At 32.4% G+C, this 11,727-nt stretch overlaps 1 protein-coding gene across 1 annotated transcript; it reads left to right on the top strand.

The window, feature by feature from the left end:
- The first annotated feature begins 4,628 nt into the window (after positions 1–4,628).
- Positions 4,629–7,948, top strand: LOC139845458 (purple acid phosphatase 2-like). The gene is made up of 8 exons (XM_071835712.1): positions 4,629–4,884; positions 5,216–5,416; positions 5,882–5,993; positions 6,055–6,284; positions 6,421–6,559; positions 6,649–6,869; positions 7,263–7,384; positions 7,510–7,948. Exons 1-8 carry the CDS (start codon positions 4,717–4,719, stop codon positions 7,703–7,705), a joined length of 1,389 nt encoding a protein of 462 aa, XP_071691813.1. The 5' UTR covers positions 4,629–4,716; the 3' UTR covers positions 7,706–7,948.
- The last annotated feature ends 3,779 nt before the right edge of the window (positions 7,949–11,727 follow it).

The raw sequence follows: 11,727 nt of genomic DNA, 5'->3' as shown, positions 1-11,727 counted from the left end.
TCTTAATAATCACCTGAGAATAAACATGCTTAAAACGTCAACAAAAATGTTGGTGAGTTATAGGTTTAACCTATATATTATCAAATCATAATAATAGACCACAAGATTTCATATTTCAATATACATCCCATACATAGAGATAAAAATCATTCATATGGTGAATACCTGGTAACCGACATTAACAAGATGCATATAAGAATATCCCCTATCATTCTGGGAAATCCTTCGAAAATGATAAAAACGAATTCGAAGTACTAAAGCATCCGGTACTTTGGATGGGGTTCGTTAGGCCCAATAGATCTATCTTTAGGATTCGCGTCAATTAGTAGATCGGTTTACTAATTCTTAGGCTACCAAGCAAAAGGGGCATATTCGGCTTCGATCATTCACCCATATAATGTAGTTTCATTTACTTGTGTCTATTTCGTAAAACATTTATAAAACTGCATGTATTCTCATCTCAAAATATTAGATTTTAAAAGTGGGACTATAACTCACTTTCACATATTTTTACTTCGTCGGGAGTAAGACTTGGCCACTGGTCGATTCACGAACCTATAACAAATATATACATATATATATCAAAGTATGTTCAAAATATATTTACAACATTTTTAATACATTTTGATGTTTTAAGTTTATTAAGTCTGCTGTCCTCGTTAGTAACCTACACTAGTTGTTCATAGTTAGATGTACAGAAATAAATTGATATATATTATCTTGAATTAATCCACGACCCAGTGTATACACGTCTCAGGCTAGATCACAACTCAAAGTATATATATTTTTGGAATCAACCTCAACCCTGTATAGCTAACTCAAATATTACTGCATATAGAGTGTCTATGGTTGTTCCAAATAATATATATACATGGGTCGATATGATATGTCAAAACATTTGTATACGTGTCTATGGTATTCCAAGATTACATAATATATTAGATTGTATAATACAATATAAGTTAGCTAGGATATGATTTGTATAGAATTGTTACAATATTTCCCGTAGCTACAACAATCAAAAAAATATCCAATCTTGTTTTGAGTGAATCAAATTGCTATGGTTTCATATTGAAATCTATTTTATGAATCTAAACAGAAAAGTATAGGTTTATAGTCGGAAATATAAGTTACAAGTTGTTTTTATAAGAGGTAGTCATTTCAGTCGAAAGAACGACGTCTTGATGACCATTTTGAAAAACATACTTCCACTTTGAGTTTAACCATGAATTTCGGATATAGTTTCATGTTCATAAGAAAAATTATTTTCCCAGAAGAACAACTTTTAAATCAAAGTTTATCATAGTTTTTAATTATCAAACCCAAAACAGCCCGCGGTGTTACTACGACGGCGTATGTCCGGTTTTACGGTGTTTTTCGTGTTTCCAGGTTTTAAATCATTAAGTTAGCATATCAGATAGATATAGAACATGTGTTTAGTTGATTTTAAAAGTCAAGTTAGAAGGATTAACTTTTGTTTGCGAACAAGTTTAGAATTAACTAAACTATGTTCTAGTGATTTCAAGTTTAAACCTTCGAATAAGGTAGTTTTATATATATAAATCGAATGATGTTATGAACATCATTACTACCTCGGGTTTTGTGGATAAACCTACTGGAAATAAAAAAAGTAGATCTAGCTTCAAAGGATCCTTGGATGGCTTGAAAGTTCTTGAAGCAGAATCATGACACGAAAACAAGTTCAAGTAAGATTTCCACTCGAAATAAGATTGTTATAGTTATAGAAATTGAATCAAAGTTTGAATATGAGTATTACCTTATATTAGAAAGATATCTTACTGTAAATAAGAAAGATTTCTTAAGGTTGGATGATCACTTTACAAGATTGGAAGTAAGCTAGCAAACTTGGAAGTATTCTTGATTTTATGAAACTAGAACTTGAGAGAGATCAATTAGATGAAGAAAATTGAAGAGTGAAAGTGTTTTTAGGTGTTTTTGGTCGTTGGTATATGGATTAGATATAAAGGATGTGTAATTTTATTTGCATGTAAATAAGTCATGAATGATTACTAATATTTTTGTAATTTTATGAGATATTTCATGCTAGTTGCCAAATGATGATTCCCACATGTGTTAGGTGACTCACATGGGCTGCTAAGAGCTGATCATTGGAGTGTATATACCAATAGTACATACATCTAAAAGCTGTGTATTGTACGAGTACGAATACGGGTGCATACGAGTAGAATTGTTGATGAAACTGAACGAGGATGTAATTGTAAGCATTTTTTTTTAAGTAGAAGTATTTTGATAAGTGTCTTGAAGTCTTTCAAAAGTGTATGAATACATATTAAAATACTACATGTATATACATTTTAACTGAGTCGTTAAGTCATCGTTAGTCGTTACATGTAAATGTTGTTTTGAAACCTTTAGGTTAACGATCTTGTAAAATGTTGTTAACCCATTGTTTATTATATCTAAAGAGATGTTAAATGATTACATTATCATAATATTATGATATATTAATATATCTTAGTATGATATATATACAGTTAAATGTTGTTACAACGATAATCGTTACATATATGTCTCGTTTCGAAATCATTAAGTTAGTAGTCTTGTTTTTACATATGTAGTTCATTGTTAATACACTTAATGACATGTTTACTTATTATTTATCATGATTAAACATAGTGTATCAATATCTTAATATGATTCATATGTATTTAGTAAGACGTTGTTATAACGATAATCGTTATATATATATCGTTTCGAGTTTCTTAATTCAATAAACTCAATTTTATGTATATAACTCATTGTTAAAATACCTAATGAGATACTTACTTATCATAATATCATGTTAACTATATATATAATCATATATATGTCATCATATAGTTTTTACAAGTTTTAACGTTCGTGAATCACCGGTCAACTTGGGTGGTCAATTGTCTATATGAAACCTATTTCAATTAATCAAGTCTTAACAAGTTTGATTGCTTAACATGTTGGAAACACTTAATCATGTAAATAACAATTTTATTTAATATATATAAACATGAAAAAGTTCGGGTCACTACAGGCCGAGTCGGTGTCGGACAAATTGTCTATCATGCTAAGGCCACTTGGTATCGTTCAGCTCTTTCACTAACATTTTTCCTGCCACATCAGCGCCACATCAGCACAAACCCTTTAAAATTTCTTTCACATTCCTTTCACTAAATACTCACTATCATAAACTTCACCACCCCACTTTACCCAATTTTTATTATTATTTAAAACTTAAATATAAATAACATTTATAAACAAAATAAAATACAAATAAAATTAATAAAAAAGACGATTACATTAAATAATAAAAATACTATTACAATAAAATTAAAATTAAACTACTAGTAAAAAAAAGGCACGAGTACAAAAAAAAAAAAAAAAAAAAAAAAACACGAATACATAAAAAAAAAACACTACTACATAAACAATATACCGATTAATCGGTATAATAACCATCAGCACTACCATCGGTGTCGTGAGGAAGCTCGTCCCATTTATGTTTCGTATACAACTCGACATTTGCGGATTTGATTATTGCGGTTCCGAGTAGCCACGCCCATTTATCGTTATCCTCGAGCCACTCGAAGACATTGTTTTCGCTATTCCAGTATGCAAAATGCGAAATCTCATCGCAATGAGCGTTTCGCCTTAAGTAATCGAACAACTCGCCAACTAGAAGGCCCGTAACCGGCACATCTACATAATCGACACCCCCACCGTCGTAGCGATCCATGTCATCGGAAAACAACCCGCCTCCATGAATCTCGAACGTAACAGTGTTTGTGGAAACCATTTTTGTGTATAAAAATTGAGAGTGAATTTTGAAAGAGTTAAAATTTGAAAGTGATGTATGTTTTTGGTTAAGTAGTGGGGTATTTATATAGAAATTGGGTTGGAAAAAGGAAAAAGAAAAAAAAAAGCCAACGGCCGAATACAAATTTAAAAATTGGACGTGGGCCCCACTCTAACACCCGTTACTCCCGTTGCAGGAGCAACTGGCGGCACCTGTGGCGATTTGCTGGCAGCGGTGGTGAGGGGGTGGCGGATGGTGGGTGGCGTACATAGCGGGTGGCTTAACAAGTCAAAGGAATCAATCACCAAATCAATAATCAATAATCAATAATAACTGATAATCAACCTATTAAACTATGATAAAAGTAGTCAAACAATTTGTTTAATTTCCTTACATTACACCTTACTTATATAGTAATTCGTAATTTCTAATTTGAGATTTGCAATTTACAATCTAAATCATCATTATTTAATATTTAATCTAATCTAATTTAATATTAAGTGATGGATATCATCTAAAGACACAAGTCTTTTTCCAACCCAAACATTATTATTCTATACTCCATGTTTGTGTATTTATATTGGGGGATGATTCTCACACACACGTTTTTGATCCTCACACACCAATTGAGTATTATTAGAAGTTTAAAAGGTTAAAATAAGTGTGTGAGGATCAAAAAAGTGTGTGTAAGAATCATCCCCCATTTATATTTATTCCTTTTAATTATATATTTATTCCTTTTAATATGGACCTCTCATAAATATAATACCAATACCAATACAAAAAGATGTTAGAAGGTTTGACTCTTACTCTCATCCCTACTTTATAAAATGCTGTTTCTTCCTTGCTTCTAACCTTCGTCTCAAAATTAACAAACATTAACACCATCTACAAAACACCATCTACAAATGGAGTTGTACGTTTGTTTTTTTGTCGGGTTGTTAACGTTGTACCAAGTAGCAATTATCGATGGAGGAATTACGAGCTCTTTCATTCGAAAAGAAGCAAAATCCATCGATATGCCTTTCAATAGCGACGTATTCGATCATCCTCCTGGCTACAATGCCCCTCAACAGGTACACACTCTTTCTAAATCACATTCATTAGGATTATGTAACAATATCATATAAAGGGGAAGTGATAATTATACCATATATTATTTTACTTTATACAGTAAGTCGTTCTAAAATATGTATGCATATAATACGACTACTTGTCTGCATGTCTCTAGTAAATTTATTAAAGTAAAAGTGCAAAAGTGAAAAAGTACGATGTATCTTGAGTTTGGTGGTAATTCTGCTGGCAATGATGTCACTCACAAAAGGAATCATTGAAAGAGTGGTGCTTTAATGACTTGTGTAATGTTCATTGAGAGTTGTATGTTTGTTTTGGTTTGGTTTATGGTAGGTGCATATAACGCAAGGAGACCATGTGGGGAAAGCAGTGATAGTGTCTTGGGTGACACAAGATGAACCCGGTTCGAACATCGTTGTTTATTGGACCGAAAAGAATAACCAAAGATACAGAGCCACCGGTTCTATCACTACTTACAAATACTATAATTACACTTCTGGATTCATTCATCACTGCAAGATAAAGAACCTTGAGGTGGGCCTTCTTTTAAATACAAAATAAAATTACAAATACAAATTACAATTTACAATGCTTAATTAATAATACATCAGAAAATTTATCTCATGTTAATACTCCTTACTACTTTTACCATTATATTTGTACTTTTACCATTATAGTTAATTGTGTTGAGTTTTGCGTAGGAAATAGTTGTGGTCATGTTAGTCGTTGGTTTTTCCTTTATGCATTGTATTTTTAGTCTCTTCTAGTTCTTTTATTGATAAAACTTGCCCTTAAAAAAAATTAAATAATCTATATAAAAGCAGCAAGTTTGATACATTAGTATCTACTTTTTAGAAAAGGCACTTCAACAGGAATATTTTTTACGGTTATATTTTATTGCCAGAGAAACACTTTGATAACCCAAGGTCAATGACTCTTTAGTCCTTTTGACTTCAAGCGTATAATGTCCGAATTTTAACTTGATAAGGATTGATGCAGTTTGACACCAAGTATTATTACGAGTTAGGGACCGGTCACACGATAAGGCGATTCTGGTTCATGACTCCTCCACCAGTCGGGCCAGATGTCCCGTATACTTTTGGGATCATGGGTAAGCTTTTAAATTGATATATCGATAAGCTGTCAGTTCGACTAACATTGGTTGTGGACAGGGGATCTTGGTCAAACATTTGACTCAAATCAAACACTTACACATTATGAAATGAACCCGGTGAAAGGACAAGCAGTTTTGTTTGTTGGTGATTTGTCGTATGCCGATCACTATGAGTTCCATGACAATTCAAGATGGGACAGTTGGGGGCGGTTCGCAGAACGCATTACTGCGTATCAACCGTGGATTTGGACCGCGGGTAATCATGAGCTCGATTATGAGCCGAGTATAGTAAGTACTTTTTCTTAATGTTTGGGGTGTGAAATAAGAATATTAGTTGTAGCATAGTAGACAAAAAAGCAGTGAATAAAATACTCTCTACCTTGTAGTTGACTAATATTATGTTTGTGAATGTGAATTATTTTAGGGTGAAACCAAGCCATTTAAGCCATTTCTTCATAGGTATCGTGTCCCCTTTCGAGCATCAGGAAGTACTGAACCACTTTGGTATTCGATCAAGCGAGCTTCAGCCTATGTTATTGTATTATCTTCCTACTCAGCTTATGGTAAGAACTCGGTTCCTTGGGCTATTTTGATAATTTAAAGTTAAGGTTAATAGGCAAGTTAATGAGACATAATAATGTGGTTTGTGTAGGTATGTATACGCCCCAATATCAATGGCTCCTTGAGGAACTACCAAAGGTTAACAGAAGAGAAACACCATGGTTAATTGTTCTAATGCATTCACCATGGTACAATAGTAATAGTTACCATTACATGGAAGGTGAAACCATGAGAGTCATGTTCGAGCCGTGGTTCGTGCAATACAAAGTTGATCTCGTTTTTGCTGGTCATGTTCATGCCTATGAACGCTCGGTAAGCTATATTTTACTAACATAATACTCCATCCGTCTTTAAAAAAAAAAACCTTCCACTTGTAAATCGTTAAATTTTCTCCAATTTACCCTCATTTATTACTCTTAATCATTTATACATGTAAATGCGATCCTACCTTTACGGGTGTGGGGTCCGTTGACCGCACTATTTTGAAATTTTTTTTACAACGTATTCTTCGGATTATACAGGACACCATTGAATTTAATTATAGGACTATTTATTTCGTAATTTATTAGTTTTTTGAAGTAAACAACTACAAAAGTATTCTTCAAATTTAATTAGCTAAAAAAAGTTGGGATTCTATTGAATTTTCATACTGAATTCGGTGACATGTATCGAACTTATGTTAATGTATAATCATTTATTATGTAGGAACGTGTTTCGAATATTGCTTATAACATTGTGAACGGGGAATGTGCTCCGCTGATTGATCAGTCTGCCCCTGTTTATATAACCATTGGTGATGGTGGAAATATTGAAGGCTTAGCGAACAAGTGAGAATCATATATATCTAGCTAGCTTAATTAATTAATAAATAAATTGTTCTTACAATAAGAACTTACGTCTAAAAGTATATAATGTTGAATAGCTGATTATAGACTTTTTTTTTTTTTTGCAGTATGACCCAACCACAACCAAAGTATTCAGCGTATAGAGAAGCGAGTTTTGGTCACGCAACTTTGGAAATCAAGAATCGAACACACGCTTACTATAGTTGGCATCGCAATTCAGATGGATATGCTGTTCGAGGCGACAATGTAATGTTTTTCAACCGATACTGGCATCCCAAGGACGATTCGACCACCAAATACTGATCAAACTTTCGACTAGTTTCCAATGCTATTAGAGGCAACACTTAGAAGAACGAACGGGAATCTAGATTTCGAGTTGAGTTTATGCATTTCTATCATAATAGTTCATTTAAATCGACTCGTAGCAGAAGGTTACTTTTGAAAACACGAATTTGTTTCTTCATCTTTGTAACTTGGTTTAAAACTAAGAATTGCTATTTTTTTTCCGAAGAAACATTATAACATAAAACGGATCCAATAATTAACAAGTACAATTAATACAAAATTGTTAGATCATATAAAAGAGTTTGACTTCATATAATTTATTAAAAAGTTAGAAAGGAAGTTGAAAGTTGGAATAATAATATTGATATGATGATAAAAAAGGTTAAAAGTGACACCTCTAGTAGCCGTAATGGACTAATGGGTTCGTGTTTGTGGCCCAAAGCGCACACGATTCTAGTCCACCGTGGGTGCACGTCTTTCACTTCTTTCCCGATAGAGGAACCAACACTACACAGCCCTACATTGCTATAAAGTTTACTGTACTATATTTTTTTTGATTCTATTCTATATCGTGTTCATTTATAGAAAAATATAAATCCTCAGTCCCAAAAGAATATTATTAGACAAATTCAAATAATTATAATTATTCATTTATAAATAACACTACTAAATATCAGTAAAATCCTCAATTTACCCTTTGTTTATTACTCTTAATCTATTTATTTTCTAAATAAATTGAACAAGTTTTGGGTTTAACCACGCTTCGCAGCGGTCTAAGTGTAGTTAACCATGTAAAAGCTTGTGATGGATATTTTTACTATTTGTCTACGTTTATTTTTTTCGTACAACACTATATGTTTTATGTTAAAATAATTTAATGTTAATGAGTCTAACATAACCCAGAAAAAATAGTTATAGCCGCGCGTTGCAGCGTGTATATTTGTAAAAAGAAGTAAATTTTAAAAACTAAAATTTAAAAAATGATCAAGATAAAATAAAAGTAGCTTAAATATTGTTAGAAAGGTTAGATTAAAAAAAGAAGTTAAAAATAAAATAATGGAAGTGAGATGATTGAACTGAAAATAAAAAACTTAAAGGGGTGAATTAAGAAAAATTAATAAAAATAAAGGAACTAATGGGTAAAATTATTGAAAAAATAATAGCAAATAGAAAAGGAGGCCTTAGAATTGATCTTTTGACCCCTTACTTAAACACACTTTTGCCTAATCATTACTCCATTCTAACAACTCTAAAAACAACACGATATATAATATTTGACATTAAACATAATCGAATTTCAAAATTGCAAATCAATTGAATTTTACTATTCATTACTTTTCCAAATGAATATATATATATATATATATATATATATATATATATATATATATATTGGTAGGATCAAGAGGGAAGTAATCAATCGGAGGGAAGCGGGGGAAAGCAAAAAATCTTTTTTTTCGTTTTTTGAAAAAACTTTGTTCACGAACATTATAGATTGGATGAAAATATGAACATTTAGTAAAGACACTTTGTGATAAATGTTTTTATTTAGGCGGAAAAACGCTCGAAAAACTAATATATAACAATTATCTTGTTTTTCGAGCGTAAGTTGAGGTTTTAGATATTAGGGTTTATAGGGTTTAGATATTAGGGTTTAGAAATTTAGGGTTTAGGGTTTAGATTTAGGATATAGATTGAGTTTTTAAAACGAATGGTTTAGAGTTTAGGGTTTAGGGTTTAGGGTTTGGTGTTTTGGGTTTATTCCATAAACCCAAAACACCAAACCCTAAACCCTAAACTCTAAATCGGGCTAAATTTTACTTCACAAAACATGAAGAAAAAAAACGTTAACATTCTTCACGAACAATATTATCTTGAATGTTATTTTTGTCGATCGTTTTCCCGCCTAAATAATAACATTCATCACGAAGTGTCTTTTCTAAATGTTCATATTTTCGTGTGATCTTGATACCTGGAAAAAAAAATTCCAAAAAAAATGAAAAAAAAAAGAAATTTGCTTCCCCCGCTTCCCCCGATTGGTTACTTCCCCATTGATCATATATATATATATATATATATATATATATATATATATATATATATATATATATATATATATATATATAGGACAAAACTAAAATTTATCAAATATATTTTGAAATCCAAAAATAAAATAAAAAACCAGGAGATCATTTTTATCAAACAAATGGTGATTAGAAGACCTATTAAAAAAGTAGCTTTACCATGCGTTCTTTCCCGTAAAAGTATAAGTTTTTGGTGATAACATTGATGAATGTTGATTAGATTTGTGAACCATCCAAAGTTAAGAAACATGTATTTGGACCTAATTACGCTATTTTAAAGTAAACTCACATATTTTGAATTTATTCACGAGTATTATAAATGTCCATCTCTGAATCGAATGTAATACCGGCTATTTTTTTTAAACACAACGGAAGACTTTTATATTAAAATCACAACATTAAATACATTACAGCAGAAATCTACATAATTAAGTTTAAGTTTACACGACGGTGTTACTTATTACAAAATACATGTTACAAAAATCCACATCAGATTTCACACGTCAAACATGTCTTAAACACTAGCACCCGTCCAAACTAGCAGTACTTAAACCTGCAAAGGTGGAAATGTGGGGGATTAGCATAACGCTAAGTGAATGAAATCTATCTAACAGATATCGACAAAGCACCACACATGCGAACAACATCACTAACATGCTAACAACCAACAAGCATACAACATAAAGACAATATGAGGATCGACGGCTTGTATGGGCACACAACACTTAGCTGATCGGGCTAGTGTCTACCGATAGTCATTTCTTGTTGAATCAATACACAATCAACAGAAATGAACCCAACCTCCTCGGGCCTGGTTGACCTCATACGGACTCTAACCTCCTCGGGCCTGGTTATGAGTCCCCAGCCTGCTCTGGCCTGGCTGGTGCCAAACACAGTGCGCACATAATATCACATAATCACAGTAAGCATGCAATCATCTAACTAGCATGGCAATCCTAAACATGGCAATACCACTAATTAAAAGCATGGTAAAAGAATAAATCACAATAGCATGGCATGCTACTTAAATGCTATCCGAAGATAGACCCACTCACCGATTACCAGCTATAGCTCAGTTATCTTACTTCTGAGCTTCTTCCTTGTTCTTATCACCTGAGAACAACACAAACGAAGTCAATATACATATCTAAATCAATAGCATAATCAAATCATACTTTAAACTAGGTCATAACATCATTTCATAAGTCCACAACATAACTCCATTCAATATCATCAAACAAGTACATGGAAAACGGGACACACACGCCAAAACCTATTTTCCTGTCCCAAAAACAGTTTGATTCAGCTTCTTAAAAGTTCATCATTGAAAAGTACTCTTCAATACGATTCCAATGATATTTGATTCATCAAAAATGGAGTAACGGTTTGAAAGTTATGACCAAAATAAATTTCTCAAAATGCTGAAAAGACACACTACCCAACTCGGTAGTGTGTGTCATAGATACTCGGTCGAGTGTGTAGACACATGGCCGAATGAGTAGAGACACTCGACCGAATGACTTTTCAAAAGACACACTACCGAGTGTGTAGACACACTGCCCAATTCAAAAGACACACGGCCGAGTGTGTAGACACACGACCCACTTTCAAAAGACACACTACCGAGTGTGTTGTTGAGCTGCTGAAATTGAAAAAGTGACGGGTTTGAGCCAAAAATCACTAAATCTCGACCATATACTCGTTTTCGACCTCAAAACTTATCACATATTGTTTATAAAACCTTTTGGGACAGAAACCCACAAGTATTACATCAAAACAACAACAAATTGCACCAATTTGACATCAAACACCACTGTGACAAAAACCTAACTTCAAACTCAATTTGACACAAATTTAGGTAATGAAAATGGGTAATTCTTACCTTGTTTGAATCAGTAAAACACAAAGAATCGATTTCTAACACAAATTAGACTTCAAATTGAGATTTAGAGATTT

The sequence above is a fragment of the Rutidosis leptorrhynchoides genome, chromosome 4 (genome assembly GCF_046630445.1).
Source record: "Rutidosis leptorrhynchoides isolate AG116_Rl617_1_P2 chromosome 4, CSIRO_AGI_Rlap_v1, whole genome shotgun sequence".
Lineage (NCBI taxonomy): Eukaryota > Viridiplantae > Streptophyta > Magnoliopsida > Asterales > Asteraceae > Rutidosis > Rutidosis leptorrhynchoides.
The sequence above is the reverse complement of the archived record's forward strand: the minus strand, read 5'-3'. Positions and strand labels throughout refer to the sequence as shown.